Raw genomic sequence first — 22,038 nt, forward strand, 5'->3', positions numbered from 1 at the left:
TGTCCCCCTACTTTAATAAAACCACCTTTTTGCACTGAAGATGTCTCAAGAATTCTTTCTTGGACATCAGCTCAGGACCTCACCAACATTCCAAAACTACATCAGAAGGGCACTCAACTTGGAGTCAGAACCCAATTTTTAGTATTCTCTCTGCAACACAATAGTAAGAGGTTGGGTATATCTTGTCACCACTCTGACCCAAAGCTTCCTGCTTATAAAATGGGGTAGGACAACTGATTTCCAAAGTCTCTTCTAAATTGAACATCGTGTGATTCTAGAAATACCATGTGTATCATATAAAGAAGACCCTGATTACAAATCTTGCTCACATTTTAATCACTTCTGGGGACCATAACAACTTTTTTCATTACTTTGACTAGAATAGCTTCTGGTGCTTGTGTCAAACTGTGATGAGAATTTGGTTCAGGTTTGTTTAAAAGCAAAAATGAATCTTCAGTTCCAGGGTCTTGTATAGCACCTGGCAGCCCCAGTCCTGCCCTTCCAAACAGTTCTATTTCTACTCCAACCCGATGTCTGAACATCCAGGCCTGGTAAGTACAGGTATCCTGCTGCTCTTCCTCTGCCTAGCTCAGCCTAAGTGCCCTCTGCTCCCAGAACTTGTAAAAAATGGCCTTTCAAATTCCACAAAAAAAACTACCACTGTTTGGAAAGTATTATATACATTTCCCCCTTTCTTCTTCCTTTGGCAATAGTAGGGAAGGAGGAGGAGAGCCAAGCCGAGGGGATGAGGAAAATTTTCTCTGGGTAGTTACAAATTGCTTAGAGGTCTCAGAGAAATTCATTGATTATTATGCTTGTTGCCAAAGAAAATGTTCCAGGCTATGAGAAGACTATTGTAAAAGCATACATGTTTGAGATTAAGACTAAATGATGAATTAAGTCAATTGGGGATCTGTTTATTCTCTAAAGCGAAGAGTAATTGCTTGTTAGCTGATGCAAGGCATGATACTTTGATTACAGGGAATGTATTCAATTCACTTGACAGATGTCTTAAGAGTTCTGGCTCCAGATCTGTGATTTTGAGCCAGTTACTTCTCCTTTTTAGGTCTCAGTCTCCCCATGTACACAATGAGATCCAGATCTTCCTTACTATTCCCTCTGAAACAGACATGCTGGAGATATATGTCAGAACTTTGTAGCCAGGGATCTCGGCCACAATGACTGTTGAAGGTTTTGAGATAGGAGATGTAGAGGAGTTACAAGAGCACTGAATTTTGAGTTCTCAGTCTTAACTTTTACAGTAACAATCTGGATGACTCTGAGCAAATCATTTCTTACAGTTTCCTTTTTCTCATTTGTGGAAAGATGACTAGGCAATCCTTAAGGTACCTTCCAACTTGGGAACTCTACAAATGCATAAACTTTCAATTACAAAGTCCCTACTCCCAGTGCTATGAGGGGAATAATTAGATAAGGCAAATTCTTGCTGTCAAACAACTTCATATCTAGGAGAAAAAAATGAAGGTTTTTGTAATTACCCTTCTTACCTCATCTACAATCCGTGGCCCAATTCACAAATCCTCAGCCCTCTCTCCAATTCAAAAATCCCTTCAAATGACCCATTTTATACTGGATTGAGTGATTCTTCAAACACATGTTGACATGGTAAGTATATGAATAGCATTTATCCAAAGATACACTCTGCCTTCATATCTTAATTCTTTTGTCTGGCATTCCAGTCTGGCTCTAACATAGTTTTCTCAGTTCTTTTCAGTCCTTTTGTGTATCTGTGTACCTCTATTATCACATAATACATACACAACCAATATGGTGTGATATATCTGTCATTCTCCAGGTGCACACAATTCTTGGAGGGCCACAACTAAGCATTGGTCATTTCTGCACTCTTTATATGGTACCTGGCCCATAAGAAGTGCTAGTCAATATATGCTAAGCAAAAGAATAAATGAGTAAGCGAATGAATGAAACAAATCTAATACAAGTGAAAAACATATATAGATCACAGAGAAGTCTCTAGCTTCTGGCAGTTTTTATGACTAATGGAATAAGGGGAGGTTTTATGGGGAAAAGTGTTATGCAACAGTGTCATTAAAGACCATTAGAGCTTCATCTTCTGGAAGATGCCAGTAGAGGGAGCCAAGTCAAGCAAGTAGAACTAGGCAAGGAGGGGGCATTTTGAGAGACTGGGGAGCAGTCTAGTTTGGCCGTTCAATGGAAGTTGATAAAAGGGTGAGGAGGGAGACAGAAAAAGATTCTTCAGAAGCAGGTTATAGTAAACCATGAGTACCAGACTCAGGGTTTTTAACTTCCTCCTGTAGGCAAGGAAGATCTACTGGTGGCTTCTGAACAGGTAAATATTGTAATCCAAGGTATGCTTAATGGAAATAATTGTGGGAATGGGGCCAAGGAGGGACTAAGTGTTTGGTCAGTGAAGTTAGACAGCCTCCAAGATGGGAAGACAGACCCTGGACCCTGCTGTGAGATGGCAGAAGGGTGGCATTCTACCATGCTTGTGAGAACTCTAACAATTAATAATTTGATGATAGATACCAACAATCTCAACAAATAATGAATCATTCTTTCCAGCTGTGAGCACTAGGCAGTTGTGGCCAATTTATGTAGTGTCAATCACCTGGGATGTGACGTATCAAACTTAATAGAAGACTCTAAGTTTTGACTGAGCTTCCAGCAGTCTTGGTTCCTATGTGACTTGGTACATTCAGGTGTACCTGTTCCTTCTGCTACTAGGGAAATTTTCACTGCCATAATATTGCCCTCTAGTGGTCTTTGTTCTTCCAACAGCCAAGGGTACACTTGCCCTGACCTTAAACTGTTCCTCTTCCTCACAAATTGCAGTTTTCTTTTATATGTCTCTCTGTTTCCTTTTCCACATCTACCTTCTCTTTCCTTTCCCTCACTTATTCCATGGTGGAGTAAACTGAGTGAAGCAGAAAGGACTAGAGAGTATTAACTCAACATAACATAAACTGAAGCTTAGAAAGGTGAAGTGATTTATTCTACATCATTCAATTACAAACTGGCTGGATTGGAATTCAAATCTTATCACTTAATTTTGAATTCTGGGTTCTTTCCTGGCAGCTTTCCTCCTCCCCTCCCTACCCTTTCCCCATCCCTGTTCTTTCCTTCCACAAATGCCAAGTGACTACTGTGTGCCAGGGACAGTGTTAAGACCTGGAGATGAATAGATTCTGTTTTAGAGAAAATTCCTCGCCTCTCTCTCAGTACAGAAAGACATATGATGATTATAACCCAATGTGATGAGAGTATTGATAGAGTCATGTTGACTGTGTTGGGTCACCAAGGATGTAAGGCAATTTACCTGTCAGAGAAGGAGGAAAAGGGGAGATGATTTCAGGCCAAGAGACAAGCAAACATTAAAGCACAGATTTGTGGAAAGGACATAGCATTTTCAGAGAAATGGTAAGGGGTAGAAAATGGAGTGGGGCCTGGAGCCAGAATGTGACAGCCTTTGTATGTCAGGCAGAGTACTTTGGACTGTAACCTCTATATTTACACAATTCCTGAAACTTACAAGGGACGGCACTTTCTAGGCTATCACCACTCCCCCCCCCCACACACACCAAACTGTTTAATTTGTCAGGCAGGCCCAAAAAAATAAATTATTTATAAGCTTGCCCAGAGACACAGTGTAAATCCAGGGCTGAATGGGGCCCAAACTCTGGTCTCCTGCCCTCTAGGTCTTCTGATGTTGATCAAAATGGAGGGTAGGAGGCAGATATGGAGAAAATAACTAAAAAATAATGGGCAGATTCCAGATATCTGGACCTGTCTCATGTAAATCAATATGCAGACTATGGCCTATTCACTCTGGCTTTTACATTACTTAAACACCTAGGGATTGGATGGGAAGCAAATGTTAACTCACCAAAGTGAATCTCCAGAATATTTTCAGGGATGGTTGCAGTTCCATTGAAAACATGGGGGCCACAACACATTAGCCTCAAACTACACAGGAATCCCCATATAGTACTCCCTCTGTTCTCATGTATTATCTGAGTGCATGTATTAATGATTATTAGCCTACCAATTCCACTTCTTCACAGTTATGGAGATTCTGATGAATAAAGTCCTCTCACAACCACTGGGATCTTCAATAATCCCAGGAGGGAAGTTAAGAGGCGAATTTAGCTCCTTGTTTTGCAGAAGAAGAAATAGTTTCAGAAATGGAGTTGCCTCCAGCTAAGGGAAGGAAGCAGAGCAAAACTCCAAATTCAGTACTGTTGCTACCAATCCAGTTCCTGTCAGGAAATGTAATCAAAGGAACACTAAAGCCTCAAGCTATTTGAAGACTCATTAATAGCACTTTCATTAAAAATACCTCACAGTTAATTTTTATTTGCTGCACATTTTCTCCAGATTCAGGTCCTAAGACCCAGAGGAGCCATACTGAACCATTTCTCTGACCAATGTGATGCTTTGATGCATTTACATTAAGAGCCAAAATGTCAAGGAGGGTCCTTCTTACCTTTCAAAAGAGGGCACTTCAAGGGAAGAAAGGCCCTTAAGGAGTGCATGACTACTTGAGCAGGATTTATGCTTAGCACTCCAAGATTTGGAAATGTACCAAAGAATTGACTTATTTTCCCCCACCAGATAAAATAGCCCTTACAAACCTTAGTTTTTCAGTGACATTAAAGCATTTTTCTACCTTTAGCTGCTTTTCTTTGATAACTGACTTTCTCTTCCTTTGCACCTCCTGACCTCAGGGGATGGGCTTCAGGGATCTGCCACTGTCTTTCTCTAAACATTCTTTCTCTATGTATCTTGTATCTCTATCACTTTGTATATGTTTCTAAGAGATCTCATCTCTTCTGTGCTGAGACTCCCACATGTCTGTATGTGGTATCAAACCACATATAATATAATAACAAAGGTTAAGATATTTGAGCAAAGTCAACCAGTTTAAAAGTGCAAGATATGAACCCAAGTAGTCTGGTTCTAGAACCTGTATATTAAAGTATCATCCATTTTGTCTTGCTTTTAATTTCAGCATTCAGAGCCTCTCACCCCTTGCTCCTTGTCCCAGTTGTACTAGGTTTATTCTAAACCTTATATCTTTTTTTTTGGTTGTTGTTTATGAGAAACAGACTTTATTATTTATTTATGCATGTATGTATGTATGTATGTATGTATGTATGTATGTATGTATGTATTAGTGTTCAACGATTCATTAGTTGCATATAACACCAAGCTGGTATAGCCACTCTGGAAAACAGTATGGGGGTTCCTCAAGATATTAAAAATAGAGCTACCTTGTGACCCAGAAATTGCACTACTAAGTATTTACCCCAAAGATAGAGGTGTAGTGAAAAGAAGGGGCACCTGAACCCCAATGTTCATGGCAGCAATGTCCACAATAGCCAAACTGTGGAAGAAACTGAGATGTCCTCATATCTTTTTTCTAAGGTTTATTTATTTATTTACTTGAGAGAGAGACAGAGACAGATACAGAAGAGAGACAGAGAGAGGGAGCAGGAGAAGGGGGGAGGAGAGGGAAAAGGAGAGGGAGAGAGAGAAAATCTTCAGCAAACTCCCCACTGAGTGCAGAGTCCACTGGAGTCCAATGTGGAGCTGGATTCCACAACCATGAGATCATGACCTGAGTTGAGGCTTAACCAACTGAGCAACCCAGGTGCCCCTCCAAACCTTATATCTTGAGTTAAGCTATTCCCCTGCCTCCCATTTTCTTTCCATTTCTCTGTGCCTGTTACAGACATTTGGAGGCTTAATTCAAGTCCTGTTTTCTCTACAAAACGTTTCTGAAACATGCCATTATTAGGATATCTAACAATTTGATTGCAATTAGCATAGTATCTCAGAATCATCTCAGAATCTTTTCATTGATCTCTTAGTGTTCAAGGATAAATATCTTTTCAATTTTTTTTAACTTTTTCAAGATCAGAGACACGTCTTTGCTTGTACTCACATAGATTTAGCACAATACCTAGGTACATACTTCTACTGAACCCATTCTCCAAATCTAAATAAATATTGGTTTGACAACAGTTCAAATTACTTGAATCTGGAATGAATGATTTCAGTCCATTGAAACAGTGTTAAATTAAATAATCAATTGCCTTACCAGTTAATCACTTTATGTTTATCAGAATGTAATCAGATTGAGCTGAGTGCCAATCAGTGCACTGAGTAATAATCGTATACTCCTTTCATATAACTCTCACAACAGTCCTGAGAATGACTTCCCACCTACTGAATGAGCTAATCCTTATGACTTGCATGAAAAATATTGTTACATGTCAGGCCACTTTTCATGGAGGAATGTCTAACCAGGATCAATATTTGACGATAGCTTTCCAAAACAGGGCAAAGTTGAATTCTTTCAGTGTAGAAGTGTAAGAGTTTGTGTCCATCTCTTTTTATTTAAAAAAAAAAAATTAAAGATTTTATTTATTTATTTGACAGAGAGAGACACAGAGAGAGAGGGAACACAAGCAGGGAGAGTGGGAGAGGGAGAAGCAGGCTTCCCAAAGAACAGGGAGCCGGATGGAGGGCTCAATCCCAGGATTCTGGGATCATGACCTGAAATGAAGGCAGACGCTTAATGACTGAGCCACCCAGATGCCCCTGTCCATCTCTTTTTAAAGGGCTATAGATTAAGCCAGTGCCTTATTATAAATTAGAATACAGATAAGAAAGGTTCCTTAGGAGAATCCTTTTAATGTGAAACCAGCAAAAAGGCTTAAGGTTTTTATTAAGTGTTTTATAGCAAGCTAGCTAGCTATAATGTTATATAGAAGGATATATACTGTCTATCTATCTATCTATCTATCTATCTATCTATCTATCTATCTATCTATCATCTATCATCTGAATAAGAATCCTTAAGTAAGTTCATACCTTTTCACTCAACATTTCCACTTACCTCTAGAAACCTATCCCAAGGAAATAAAGGTTCTGACAAAGACATCTGCACAAAGCTATTCAGTGCTTCCAGAGGTTACATTTTTTGCCAGTACAGCAAGCTGGACACTGGAAATAGAAATTAAATTGAGTTATAAAAAGACAAAATTATTTTCCTTGTACATGTATGTTTATAAATTTACTGAGATTCATACCTGATATTGATAGACAAACATATACATATACATATAGATTTATGGTGGACCACATTAAATGTTCCAGGGAATGGCTAAATAAATATGGTATAACTGCAAGAGATAACATAGAACCATTTCAAAGAATATTTACCAACAGGGGGAAATGTCAATTTTATGACATTAGGTGAATAATGGAGGACACAACAGAGTGTAATGAGTATAATCTCAATTAAGAAAAACAAGTAATACAAACACACATACCCACACATTCAGAAAAAAAGACTGGAAAGAAATGAACCAACAAACTTAACTGTGGATGTTTCTTGGTTGTGGGATTATGGGATTTTTTTCCATTACATATATTTTCTTCTCTGTATTTCAGGGGGGATTTTCCCCAATGATCATTATTTTTTATTAATTTACTTTATCTGAGTATAGCTGGCACACAATGTTACATTAGTTTCAGGTGTATAACATAGTGATTCAACAAGTTTATACATTATGCTATACTCACCATGAGTATAGCTACTATCTTTCACCATACATTACAATACCATTCACTACATTCCTTATTGGTAAAGAAGTTAAACTATCGCTATTTGCAGATGACATGATACTCCACATAGAAAACCCTAGACTGTATGAAAAATTTACTAAAAGTAATAAATGAGGAGGAGGGGGCAAAATGGCAGAGGAGTAGGAGACCCCATTTCAATGGGTCCCCTGAATTTAGCTGGATATCTACCAAACCATTCTGAACACCCACAAAATTAGCCTGAGATGTAAGAATATATATCTGGATCTCTACAAGCAGAAAAACATCACCTGTCATGAGGTAGGAAGGGCAGGATCCTGAATCTGTAGGCAGATATAGGAAGATAAGCAGAAGGGAGAGGGAGCCACCATAAGCTGGCGCCTGGAAAGTGATGTAACACTGGAGCACAAAAGCATCCTGCCCCAGAGAACAGACAAAAACTTGCAGAGCGGTAGCAGCCATGAAAGGGCTTTAAAGCAGCACTCAAATAGGATCCAGGAGCTGCAGGGGGCATGCGTGCAAACCTGGGACTGCTCCTGGTTTTAGAAACACAAAGGACAGAGACAAGCCCTGGACCCTAGATGGACCACAGAGGAGGTTGTTGTGGGCATGCACAGCTCATGGAAGGCTGTGATTTTCAGCTGCACCTACAGAAATAGAGACTGTGTGTTCTGGAAGATGCAGAGAAGAGCAGACTGGGATTTCTCAGCTTGGGACAGAAATCTGGGTGTGGCCATTTTTGCTCTGACCCTCAGAAGAGGCTCAGAAAGCCTACCAGAGAACAAAAGCTCAAAAATCCAGTTTCCACTGAGCCCAGCCTCCCAACAGGGGGCAGGGCAACACTGCGCAAGCAAGGTTGCCTGAGAAACAGTGGGCAGGCCCCTCACCCAGAAGACAGGCTGGGAGAACAAGAGGACAACAACCCTAGAGCCACCATAAAACTGTAAAACCCCAACACCAGGGCAAAATATTATATTGAGCTCCAAGCGTTGCTTCACGGCTTATGTATTTTTCAGATACAACTCTCTTTTTCTTTTTATTCTCTCTCTTATTCTTCTTCTCTGTTTGGTCTTTTTACCTTTTTCTCATTTCAACTAGATGTTTAATATATCATATTACATAGTAGTTTTTAACTTGTAATTCTCCACACATATTTTTTTATAGATATATGCTTCAATATAATCTGTTTTTTCCTATTCAATATTACCTTTATAAATATATACCAGTATTACTTTTCCTGTAATTCTGGGAAGTAGTGCCTCTAACAAATAGAAAAAATACATCCAGGGAAAACTGAAACACCCTACTTTTTTGCCCACAATGAAAGAGTATAGCCTCTCTCTCACTCCCCCCCTTTTTAAAAACATTTTAAAAATTCAAAATTTTATAAATTTTATTCTTTTGATTTGTTTTTTTCTGTGGTGGCTTCCAACAACACCAGATATTTCCTGGGGTGCATCTTGGCTTGGGTCGTGGTTGATATTTTGGACTCTGTACATTCCCTCAGCCATCCCTCAACAGAATAACTAGGAGGAGGAAATCCCAACAAAGAAAAGAACCAGAGACAATGTCCTCAGGCACAGATCTAATGGGTATGGATATAAGCAAGATGTCAGAGATAGACTTCAGGGTATCAATTATGAAGTCAATAGCTAGGCTTGAGAAAACTATCAGCCGCAATATAGAATCTCTAAGGGCAGAATTAAGAGCTAATCAGGCCAAATTTAAAACTAATATGAATGAGATCTAGTCTAAACAGGATACTCTAAAAGCTAGGGTAAATGAGGCAGAAGAACAAATTAGTGATCTAAAGGATAAGCTAATACAAAGGAGGGAAGGGAGCAGGGAAAGGATGGCAGAGGAGAGGGAGACCCTATTCCAAATGGTCCCTGGAATTGAGCTGGATATCTACCAGACCACTCTAAGCACCCACAAAATCAGCCTGAGATGTAAGAAGATCTGGATCTCTACATACAGAAGATTGAAGGTGGTAGGTTTCAAGGTACAAAGTGGGGAGCCATGATTCCAAGGGTAGATATTGGAGGATAAATGGCAGCGGGAGGGAGCCTAGCCATGGGGATCCTACACCGCCAGTGAGCGATAACCTCCCGCGCTGGAGACCGGGCACAGACTCACACATCGGTAGCATCAGGGAAAGGACTTTAGATGGGAACTGGAGCAGTGGGGCCCTGTGTGCGAACTGTGGGTGGCTGGCGGTTTTAGAGGCACAAAGGGCAGAGACGTGCCCCAGCCTGGAGGCAAGACAGGGAGTGCTGTGGAGGGGTGCACAACCCAGGATGCTGCAGTTTATAACAGCACAGACAGAAACAGAGAGACTGTGGCCTGGAGAGCTCACTGAAAAACAGACTGTGATCTCTCTGCTCTGAGGCAGAGGGTTAGAAAAAGTCTCTTCAAAGAGAAACAGAAAGCCACCAGGGAAAGCCGCCAGAGAACAAAAGCAACAAAAAACCGGTTCTCACTAAGCCCATCCCCTGCCACAGGGGGACAGGGGAACTCTGCCCAAACAGGGTTGCCTGAGAAACAGTGCGGCAGGCCCCTCCCCCAGAAGACAGGCTGGGAGAACAAGAGGCCAGCAACCCTAAGGTCCCTAGAAAACAGGTGCATCTTGCTTGGGTTCTAGTCAATAATTTGAATTCTATACAATCCCTCAACCACCAGAATGATGATGAGGAGGAACGCCCAAAATAGGAAAGACTCAGAGATTATGATTTATGCTACAGATTTACAAATGGATGCAGATATAACCAAGATGTCAGACATGGAATTCAGGCTACCAACAGTAAAGACAATAGCTAGAATGGTGAAATAAATTAATGGCAACATAGAGTCTCTAAGGGCAGAAATGAAAGCAGAATTGGAGGAACGTAAAAATGCTATCAGTGAGATCCAATCTAATCTAGATAATCTAACAGCTAGGGTAAGTGAGACAGAAGAACGAATTAATGACCTGGAAGACAATTTAGTAGATAAAAGGGGAAAAGAGGAGGCCAGGGAAAAACAATTGAGAATCTATGAAAATAGAATCAGAGAAATAAGTGACACCATGAAGCATTCCAATGTCAGAATTATTGGAATCCCAGAGGGGGTGTAGAGAGAGAGAGGACTAGAAAATATATTTGAGCAAATCATAGCTGAGAACTTCCCTAATCTGGGGAATGAAACAAACATTCGTGCCCTGGAGGCAGAAAGGACCCCTCCCAAGATCAAGGAAAACAAGCCAAAACCCCAGCATGTATTAGTAAAACTCGCAAATCTTAGAACCAAGGAAACTATCTTACTGGCAGTTAGGGGGAAGAAATTCCTTACATACAAAGGTAATGGCATTAAGTGGGAAAAGATTCCTTACTTACAAAGGGAGGAACATCAGAATAGCGTCAGACCTATCCACGGAGACCTGGCAGCCAGAAAGGCCTGGCAAGACATATTCAGGGTACTAAATGAGAAGAACATGCAGCCAAGAATACTTTATCTGGCAAGGCTGTCAATTAGACTGGATGGAGAGATGCAGAGCTTCCAAGGCCAGCAGAAACTGAAAGAATATGTGACCACTAAGCCAGCCCTGCAAGAAATATTAAGGGGGATTCTATAAAAGGAGAAAGACCCCAAGAGTGATATACAACAGAAATTTACAGGGACAACCTATAAAAACAATGTCTTCACAGGCAACATGATGACAATTAATTCATATCTTTCAATAATCACTCTCAACGTGAATGGCTTAAATGTTCCCATAAAAAGGCACAGGGTTGCAGATTGGATAAAAAGACAGGACCCATCCATATGCTACCTGCAAGAGACTCATTTTGAACCTAAAGATACATCTAGACTGAAAGTGAAGGGATGGAGATCCATCTTCCATGCCAGTGGACCTCAAAAAAAGCTTGGGTAACAATTCTTATATCAGACAAATTAAATTTTAAACTAAGACTATAGTTAGAGACACAGAAGGACACTATATCATTCTTAAAAGGTCTGTCCAACAAAAAGATCTAACAATTGTAAATATCTATGCCCCCAACAAGGGATCAGCCATCTACATAAGCCAACTGTTAATGAAAATAGTCATATTGATAACAATATGTTAATTGTAGGAGACCTCAATACTCCACTCTCAGCAATAGACAGATCATCTAAGCTGAAAATCAACAAGGAAACAAGAGCTTTGAATGATACATTGGACCAGATGGACCTCATAGGTATATACAGAACATTCCACCCTAAAACAACAGAATACCCATTCTTCTCGAATGCACATGGCATTTTCTCAAGAATAGACCACATAGTGGGTCATAAATCATGTCTCAGCTGATACCAAAAGATTGAGATTATTCCTGGCATATCCTCAGACCCCAATGCTTTAAAACTGGAACTCAACACAAGAGAAAATTTGGCAGGAATTCAAACACTTGGAAGCTAGAGACCACTCTGCTCAAGAATGTTTGGGTCAACCAGGAAAACAAAGAAGAACTTAAACAATTCATGGGAATCAATGAGAATGAAAACGCATCTGTCCAAAACCTATGGGACACTGCCAAGGCGGTCCTAAGGGGGAAATACATAGCCATCCAAAACTCACTAAAAAAAAAAGAAAAACCCTGAATTCACCAACTAACTCTACACCTTAAAGAACTAGAGAAAAAGAAAGAAACGATGCATAAGCCATGCATTAGAAGAGAAATAATTAAGATTAGAGCAGAGATCAATGAATTAGAAACCAGAAACACATTGATCAGATCAACGAAACTAGAAGTTGGTTCTTTGAAAGAATTAATAAGTTCGATAAACCACTGGCCAGACTTACCCAAAAGAAAAAAGAAAGGACCAAAATTGATAAAATTATGAATGAAAAGGGAGAGATCACGACTAACACCAAGGAAATAGAAACAATTCTTAGAAATTATTATTAACAACTGTATGCCAATAAACTGAGCAATCTGGATGAAATGGATGCATTCTTGGAAACCTATAAGCTGCCAAGACTGAAACAGGAAGAAATTGACAACTTGAATAGGCCAATAACCAGTAATGAGGTAGAAGCAGTGATCAAAAACCTCCCCAAAACAAGAGTCCATGGCTGGATGGACTCTCTGGGGAATTCTACCAAACATTCAAAGAAGAAATAATACCTATTCTCCTGAAGCTGTTTTAAAAAATAGAAACAGAAGGACAGCTTCCAGACTCATTCTATGAGGCCAACATTACCTTAATCCTCAAACAAGGTAAAGACCCCATCAAAAGAAGGATTTCAGACCGATATCCCTGATGAATATGGATTCCAAAACCCTCAACAAAATCCTAGCTAATAGGATCCAACAATACATTAAAAGGATCATCCACCATTACCAAGTGGGATTTATCCCTGGGATGCAAGGTGATTCAACATTCACAAATCAATCAATGTGATAGAACACATTAATAAGAGGAGGAAGAAGAACCATATGGTCCTCTCAATTGATGCAGAAAAAGCATTTGACAAAATACAGCATCCTTTCCTGATTAAAACTCTTCAGAGTATAGGGATAGAGGGAACATTCCTCAAGTTCATAAAATCCATCTATGAAAAACCCACAGTGAATATTATATTCAGTGGGGGAAAGCTGAGATCTTTTCCCTTAAAACAGAACACATCAAGGATGCCCACTCTCACCACTATTGTTCAACAAACTACTAGAAGTCCTAGCAACAGCAATCAGACAACAAAAAGAAATAAAAGGTATTCAAATTGGCAAAGAAGAAGTCAAACTCTCTCTTTTCACAGACGACACGATACTTTATGTGGAAAACCCAAAAGACTCCACCCCCAAATTACTAGAACACATACAACAATTCAGTAATGTGGCAGGATACAAAATCAATGCACAGAAATCAGTTGCTTTCTTTTACACTAACAATGCAACTATAGAAAGAGAAATTAGAGAAAGGATTCCATTTACAATAGCACCAAAAACCATAAGATACCACGTAATAAACATAACCAAAGAGGTAAAGGATCTATACTCTAGGAACTACAAAACACTCATGAAAGAAATTGAAGAAGACACAAAAAGATGGAAAAATATTCCATGCTCATGGATCGGAACAGTAAACTTTGTTAAAATGTCTATGCTACCCAGAGCAATCTATACCTTCAATGCCATCCTGATCAAAATTCCAATGACATTTTTCAACGTGCTGGAACAAACAGTCCTAAAATTTGCATGGAATCAGAAAAGACCCCGAATCGCCAAGAAAATGTTGACAAAGAAAACAAAGCTGGGGGCATCACATTGCCCAATTTCAAGTTATATTACAAAGCAGTGATCACCAAAGCAGCATGGTACTGACACAAAAACAGACATATAGACCAATGGAACAGAATAGAGAACCCAGATATGGAACCTGAACTCTATGGTCAAGTAATCTTCGACAAAGCAGGAAAAAATATACAATGGAAAGTAGACAGTCTCTTCAGTAAATGGTGCTGGGAAAATTGGACAACCACATGTAGAAGAATGAAACTTGACCATTCTCTAACACCATACACAAAGATAAACTCAAAATGGATGAAAGATCTAAATGTGAGACAGGAATCCATCAAAATCTTAAAGGAGAACATAGGCAGTAACCTCTTTGACATCGGCCACAGCAACTTCTTTCAAGATACATCTCCAAACGCTAGTGAAACAAAAGCAAAAATGAACTTTTGGGACTTCATCAAGATAAAAGTTTCTGCACAGCAATGGAAACAGTCAACAAAACAAAGAGAAAACCCACAGAATGGGAGAAGATTTTTGCAAATGACCCTACAGATAAAGGGCTGGTATCCAAGATCTATAAAGAACTTCTCAAACTCAGCACCCAAAAAACAAATAATCAAGTCAAAAAGTGGGCAGAAGATATGAAAAGACACTTTTCTGAAGAAGACATACAAATGGCTACCAGACACATGAAGAAATGTTCATCATCATTAGCCATCATGAAAATCCAAATCAAAACCACATTGAGATACCACCTTACACCAGTTAGAATGGCAAAAATGGACAGGGCAAGAGACAACAAATGTTGGAGAGGTTGTGGAGAAAGGGGAGCCCTCTTACACTGTTGGTGGGAATGCAAGTTGGTACAGCCACTTTGGAGAACAGTGTGGAGGTTCCTCAAAAAAATAAAAATCGAGCTACCCTATGACCCAGCAATAGCACCAATGGGTATTTACCCCAAGACACAGATGTAGTGAAAAGAAGGACCATATGCTCCCCAATGTTCATAGCAGCAATGTCCGCAATAACCAAACTGTGGAAAGAAGTGAGATGCCCTTCAACAGATGAATGGATAAGGAAGATATGGTCCATATATACAATGGAATATTACTCAACCATCAGAAAGGATGGATACCCAACTTTTACATCAACATGAATGGGACTGGAGGAGATTATGCTAAGTGAAATAAGTCAAGCAGAGAATGTCAATTATCATATGGTTTCAGTTATTTGTGGAACATAAGGAATAGCATGGAGGACATTAGGAGAAGGAATGGAAAAATGAAGGAGGGGAATTCGAGGGACAGTGAACCATGAGAGACTATGATCCCTCAGAAACAAACAGGGTTTTATAGGGGAGGGGCTGGGAGGATGGATTAGCCCGGTGATAGGTATTAAGGAGGGCACGTACTGTATGGAGCACTGGGTGCTATACAAAAACAATGGATCGTGGATCACCACATCAAAAACTAATGATGTATGGTGACTAACATAACATAATAAAATTAAAAAGAAAAAGAAAGGAGGGTAGTTAGGCAGTCTTAAGGATAAACAACTAGAAGCCCTTGAGATCAGAATTAGAGACATCAATGACACCATGAGACATTCTAAAGTCAGAATTATTGGGGTCCCTGAAGGGATGGAGAGAGATAGAGAAGACTAGAAGATATATTTCAGGAAATGATAGCTGAGAACTTCCCTAATCTGGGGAAGGAAACAAACTTTCATGTCAAAGAGGTAGAGAGAACTCCTCCCAAGATTAATAAAAATAGACGAACACCAACACCCCAGCATATAATAGTAAAATTTCCTAATCTTAGAGCCAAGGAAGCTATCCTGAAAGCAGGTAGGGGGAAGAGATTTCTTACGTATGGAGGGAGGAACATCAGAATAACGTCAGACATGTCCACAGAGACCTGGCAAGACAAAAAGGGCTGGAAGACATATTCAGGGTACTAAATGAGAAGAACATGCACCCAAGAATACTTTATCCAGTAAGACTGTCACTCTGAACAGAGAGAGACAACGACCTTCCAGGACTGGCAGAAACTGAACGAATATGTGACCACCAAGCCAGCCCTGCAAGAATTACTAAGAGGGATTCTAAAAAAGAAGAAAGACCCCAAGAGTAATATAGACCAGAAATTTACAGAGACAATCTCTAGAAACAGGGACTTTATAGGCAATATGATGGCACTAAGTTCATATCTTTCAGTAGTTACTCTCAATGTGAATGGCCTAAATGCTCCCACAAAAAGGCACAAGTTTGCAGATTGGATACAAAGACAGAATCCATCCATATGCTGTCCACAAGATACTCATTTTGAACCTAAAGGCACCCCCAGGCTGAAAGTGAGGGGATGGAGGACAATTTATCATGCCAATGGACCTCAAAAGAAAGCTGTGGTAACAATTCTCATATTAGACAAATTAGATTTTAAACCAAAGACTGTAGTAAGAGTTGTAGAAGGACACTATATCATACTTAAAGGGTCCATCCAACAAGAAAATCTAACAATTGTAAATATCTATGCCCCCAACACGGGAGCAGCCAACTACATAAGCCAGCTGTTAACCAAAAAACAAAAAAACAAAAAACAAAAAAAAACAAAAAAATCATATTGATAACAACACATTAATAGTAGGAGACTTCAACACTCCACTCAGAGCAATGGACAGATCATCTAAGGAGAAAATCAACAAAGAAACAAGAGCTTTAGGGTGCCTGGGTGGCTCAGTTGGTTAAGCGACTGCCTTCGGCTCAGGTCATGATCCTGGAGTCCCTGGATTGAGTCCCGCATCGGGCTCCCTGCTCAGCAGGGAGTCTGCTTCTCCCTCTGACCCTCCCCCTCTCATGTGCTCTCTCTCATTCTCTCTCTCAAATAAATAAATAAAATCTTAAAAAAAAAAAGAAACAAGAGTTTTGAATGACACATTGGAGCAGATGGACTTCACAGATATATACAGAACATCCCACCCTAAAACAACAGAATACTCATTCTTCTAGAATGCACACAGAACTTTCTCCAAAATAGACCACATACTGAGTCACAAATCATGTCTCAACTGATACCAAAAGATTGAGATTATTCCCGGCATATCCTCAGACCCCAATGCTTTAAAACTGGAACTCAATCATAAGAAAAAAGTTGGAAGGAATTCAGACACTTGGAAGTTAAAGAGCATCCTGCTAAAGAATGATTGGATCAACCAGGAAATGAAAGAAGAACTTAAACAATTCATGGAAACTAATGATAATGAAAACACATTGGTCCAAAACCTATGGGATACTGCAGAGGTGGTCCTAAGAGGGAAATATATAGCCATCAAGCTTCTCTCATAAAATTAGAAAATCCCAAATGCACAAGCTAACCTCAAACCTAAAGGAGTTAGAGAAAGAAGAGCAAATAAAGCCTAAACCAAACAGGAAAATTAGAGCAGAGATCAATGAAATAGAAACCAAAAAACAGTAGAACAGATTAAAGAAACTAGAAGCTGGTTCTTTGAAAGAATTAATAAGATTGATAAACCTCTGGCCAGACTTATCCAAAAGAAAAGAGAAAGGGCACAAATTAATAAAATCATGAATGAAAGGGGAGAGATCATGACTAACACCAAGGAAATAGAAACAATTATTAGAAAGTATTACCAGCTATAATATGCCAACATATTAAGCAACCTGGAAGAAATGGATGCCTTCCTGGAAACTTATAAACTACTTACATTGAAACGGGAAGAAATAGACAATCTTAATAGACCAATAACCAATAACGAAATTGAAGCAGTAATCAAAAACCTCCCAAAAGACAAGGGTCCAGGGACAGATGGCTTCCCAGGGGAATTCGATCAAACATTTAAAGAAGAAATAATACCTACTCTACTGAAGCTGTTTCAAAAAATAGAAATAACTTCCAAACTTCCAAACTTCTTCTATGAGACCAGCATTATCCTGATCCCAAAATCTGGTAAAGACCCCATCAAAAAAGAGAATTACAGACCAATATCACTGATGAACATGGATGCCAAAATACTCATCAATATCCTAGCCAATAGGATCCAACTGTATATATATTTTTTAATCTTTTTTTTTAAGATTTTATTTATTTATTTGAGAGAGAGAGAATGAGAGACAGAGAGCATGAGAGGAGGAGGGTCAGAGGGAGAAGCAGACCCCCTGCCGAGCAGGGAGCCCTATGCGGGACTCGATCCAGGGACTCCAGGATCATGACTTGAGCCGAAGGCAGTTGCTTAACCAACTGAGCCACCCAGGCGCCCTCCAACTGCATATTGAAAGGATTATTCACCTCGACCAAGTGGGATTTATTCCTGGGATGCAAGGTTGTTCAACATTCACAAATCAATCCGTGTGATACAGCACATTAATAAAAGAAAAGACAAGCTCCATATGATCCTCTCTATTGATGCAGAAAAAGCATTTGACAAAATACAACATCCTTTCCTGGTTAAAATTCTTCAGAGTGTAGGCATAGTGGGAACATTCCTCAATATCCAAAAAACCATCTATGTAAAGGCCCAACAGCGAATATTCTCAATGAGGAAAAACTGAGAGCTTTTCCCTTAAGATCAGGAACACCCATGACAGGGATGCCCACTCTCACCACTATTGTTCAGCATAGTGCTAGAAGTCCTAGCCTCAGCAATCAGAGAACAAAAAGAAACAAAATGCATCCAAATTGGCAAAGCAGCAAACTCCCTCTCTTTGCTGATGACATGATACTTTATGAGGAAAACCCAAAAGATTCCACCCCCAAATTACTAGAACTCATACAGCAATTCAGCAAGGCAGCAGGATAAAAAAATCAATGCACAGAAATCAGTTGCTATTCTATACACTAACAATATAACTGTAGAACGAGAAATTAAGGAATCTATTCCATTTACAGTAGCACAAAAACAGTCAGATACCTAGGAATAAACCTAACTAAAGAGGTAAAGGATCTATACTCTATAAACTACAGAACACTTATGAAAGAAATTGAGGAAGACACAAGGAGATGGAAAAATATTCCATGCTCATGGATTAGAGTAATAAAGATTGTTAAAATATCTATGCTGCCCAGAGCAATCTCTACTTTCAGTACCCTCCCTATTAAAAACACCATTGGCATTTTTCAGGAGGTGGAACAAAAAATCCTAAAATTTGAATGGAACCAGAAAACACCCTGAATCACCAGGGGAATGTTGAAAAAGAAATCCAAAGCTGGAGGCATCACAATGCCTGACTTCTAGCTATATTACAAAGCTGTGATCATCAAGACAGCATGGCATTGGCACAAAAACAGACACATAGAACAATGGAACAGAGTAAAGACCCCAGAAATGGACCCTCAACTCTATGGTCAACTAAACTTCGACAAAGCAGGAAGAATATTCAATGTCAAAAAAAGACAGTCTCTTCAATAAAAGGTGCTGGGATAATTGGAGAGCTATATACAGAAGAATGAAACTGGACCATTCTCTTACACCATACACAAAGATAAACTCAAAACAGATGAAAGATCTCAATGTGAGACAGGAATCCATCAAAATCCTAGAGGAGAACATAGGCAGTAACTTCTTCAACATCAGCCACAGCAACTTCTTTCCAGACACATCTCGGAAGAAGTTGCTTCGGCTGAGGTCGAAGAGGTTGCTGCCTGTGTTCTCTTTTAGGATGTTGATGGACTCCTGTCTCACATTGAGGTCTTTCAACCATTTGGAGTCTATTTTTGTGTGTGGTGTAAGGAAATGGTCCAGTTTCATTCTTCTGCATGTGGCTATCCAATTTTCCCAACACCATTTGTTGAAGAGACTGTCTTTTTTCCATTGGACATTCTTTCCTGCTTTGTCAAAGATGAGTTGACCATAGAGTTGAGGGTCCATTTCTGGGCTCTCTATTCTGTTCCATTGATCCATGTGCCTGTTTTTGTGCTGGGTGTTATGCACAATGAATCATGGAACACTACATCTAAAACTAATGATGTAATGTATGGGGATTAACATAAAAATAAAAAAAATAAAAATAAAAATAAAAATAAAATTTTTTGGCATTTCATGGGTTTTCAGATGGAAAGGAAAATAAATATGTGTACTCAGACAACAACAACAACAAAAAAGACACATCTCTAAAGGGAAGGGAAACAAAAGCAAAAATGAACTTTTGGGACTTCCTCAAGATAAAAAGCTTCTGCATGGCAAAGGAAGCTGTCAACAAAACTAAAAGGCAACCCACGGAATAGGCGAAGATATTTGCAAATGACCTAGCAGATAAAGGGCTGGTATCCAAGATGTATAAAGAACTTCTCAAACTCAGCACCCAAAAACAAGTAATCCAGTCAAAAAATGGGCAGAAGACATGAAAAGACACTTCTCCAAAGAAGACATACAAATGGCTAACAGACACATGAAAAAATGCTCAACATCACTCATCATCAGGGAAATGCAAATCAAAACCACAATGAGATACCACCTTACACCAGTTAGAATGGCTAAAATTAACAAGACAGGGAACAACAAATGTTGTCGAGGATGTGGAGAAAGGGGAACCCTCTTACACTGTTGATGGGAATGCAAGCTGGTATAGCAACTCTGGAAAACAGTATGGAGGTTCCTCAGGAAGTTAAAAATAGAGCTACCCTATGACTCAGCAATTGCACTAGTAGGTATTTACCCCAAAGATACAGATGTAGTGAAAATAAGGAGCACCTGCACCCCAATGTTCATAGCAACAATGTCCACAATAGCCAAACTGTGGAAGGAGCTGAGATGAATGGATAAAGAAGATATGGTTCATGTACACAATGAGATATTACTCAGCCATCAGAAAGGATGAATACATACCATTTACATCAACATGGATGGAACTGGAGAGGATTATGCTAAGTGAAATAAGTCAAGCAGAGAAAGACAATTATCATATTGTTTTACTCATATGTGGAATATAAGGAATAGCACAGAGGACCATAGGGGAATGGAGGGAGAACTGAAGGGGGAGAAGTCAGAGAGGAAGATGACCATGAGGGACTATGGACTCTGGGCAAAAAACTGACGGTTTCAGAGGGGAGGGACATGGGGTGATGGGGTAGCCAGATGATGTGTATTGAGGAGAGGAGGTGTTGTGATGAACTCTGGGTGTTATACGCAACTAAAATGAATTATTGAACACTACATTAAAAACTAATGATTTCCTATACATTGGCTAATTGAACATAATAAAAAAAATAAAATGAGATGCAAATCCCTTAAAAAAAAAAAAACCAAAGTAACACATGAAATCAGTGAAGCTGTAGGATACAGAATTAAAATCCAGTAATCAGTGGCATTTCTATACACTGTTAACTAAGCAGCAGAAAAATAAAAAAACAATTCCATTTATAATTGCATCAAAAATAATAAAATACCTAGGAATAAACTTAACTGAGGAGATGAAAGATCTGCACTCTGAAAATATAAAACACTGATGAAAGAAATTGAAGATGACACAAACAAATGAAAAGATATTTCATTCTCATGGATTGGAAGAATTAACATTGTTATGTCCACATTTCCCAAAACAATGAACAGATTCAATGTAATCCCTATCAAAATACCAGCAATATTTTTCATGAAGCAAGACCAAATAATACTAAACTTTGTATGGAACCACAAAAGACCCTGAATAGCCAAAACAATCTTGAGAAAACCAAACAAAACTAAAAAACAAAGCAAGAGGTATCACAATCCCAGATTTCAAGAATACTACAAAGCTGTAGTAATCAAAACAGTATGGTGCTGACATGAAAATAGACACAGAGATCAATGAAACAGAATAGAGAGTGCAGAATCAAACCCACATTTATATGGTGAATTAATCTATGACAAAGGAGGCAAAAAAAATGCAGTAAGGGGAAGACTCTCTTTTCAATAAATGGTGTTGGGTAAACTGGATAACTACAATAAAAGAATGAAACTGGACCTCTTTCTCACACCATACACAAAAACAAACTCAGTGTAAATTAAAAACCTAAATGTGAGACCTGAAGCCATAAAAATCCTAGAAGAGAACACAGGCAGTAATTTATCTGACATTGGCAGTAGCAACATTTTTCTAGATATGTCTCCTGGGGCAAGAGAAACAAAAACAAAAATGAACTATTGGGACTAGATCAAAATAAAAAGCTTTTGC

General features: G+C 39.1%; 1 protein-coding gene across 1 annotated transcript in view; it reads right to left on the reverse strand.

Annotated features, from left to right (window-relative positions):
• The window catches only part of VSIG4 (V-set and immunoglobulin domain containing 4), a 127,699-nt gene that overhangs the window by 5,836 nt on the left and 99,825 nt on the right, over positions 1–22,038 (reverse strand). The window contains exon 8 of the mRNA XM_064574150.1: positions 6,908–7,014. Coding sequence (XP_064430220.1) covers positions 6,963–7,014 — 52 coding nt within the window. The 3' untranslated portion in view covers positions 6,908–6,962. The remainder of the gene's footprint in view (positions 1–6,907; positions 7,015–22,038) is intronic.

Source organism: Mirounga angustirostris, unplaced genomic scaffold (assembly GCF_029215605.1).
Source record: "Mirounga angustirostris isolate CCGP_5_RB_7025 unplaced genomic scaffold, mMirAng1.0.hap1 SCAF_11, whole genome shotgun sequence".
Classification (NCBI taxonomy): domain Eukaryota; kingdom Metazoa; phylum Chordata; class Mammalia; order Carnivora; family Phocidae; genus Mirounga; species Mirounga angustirostris.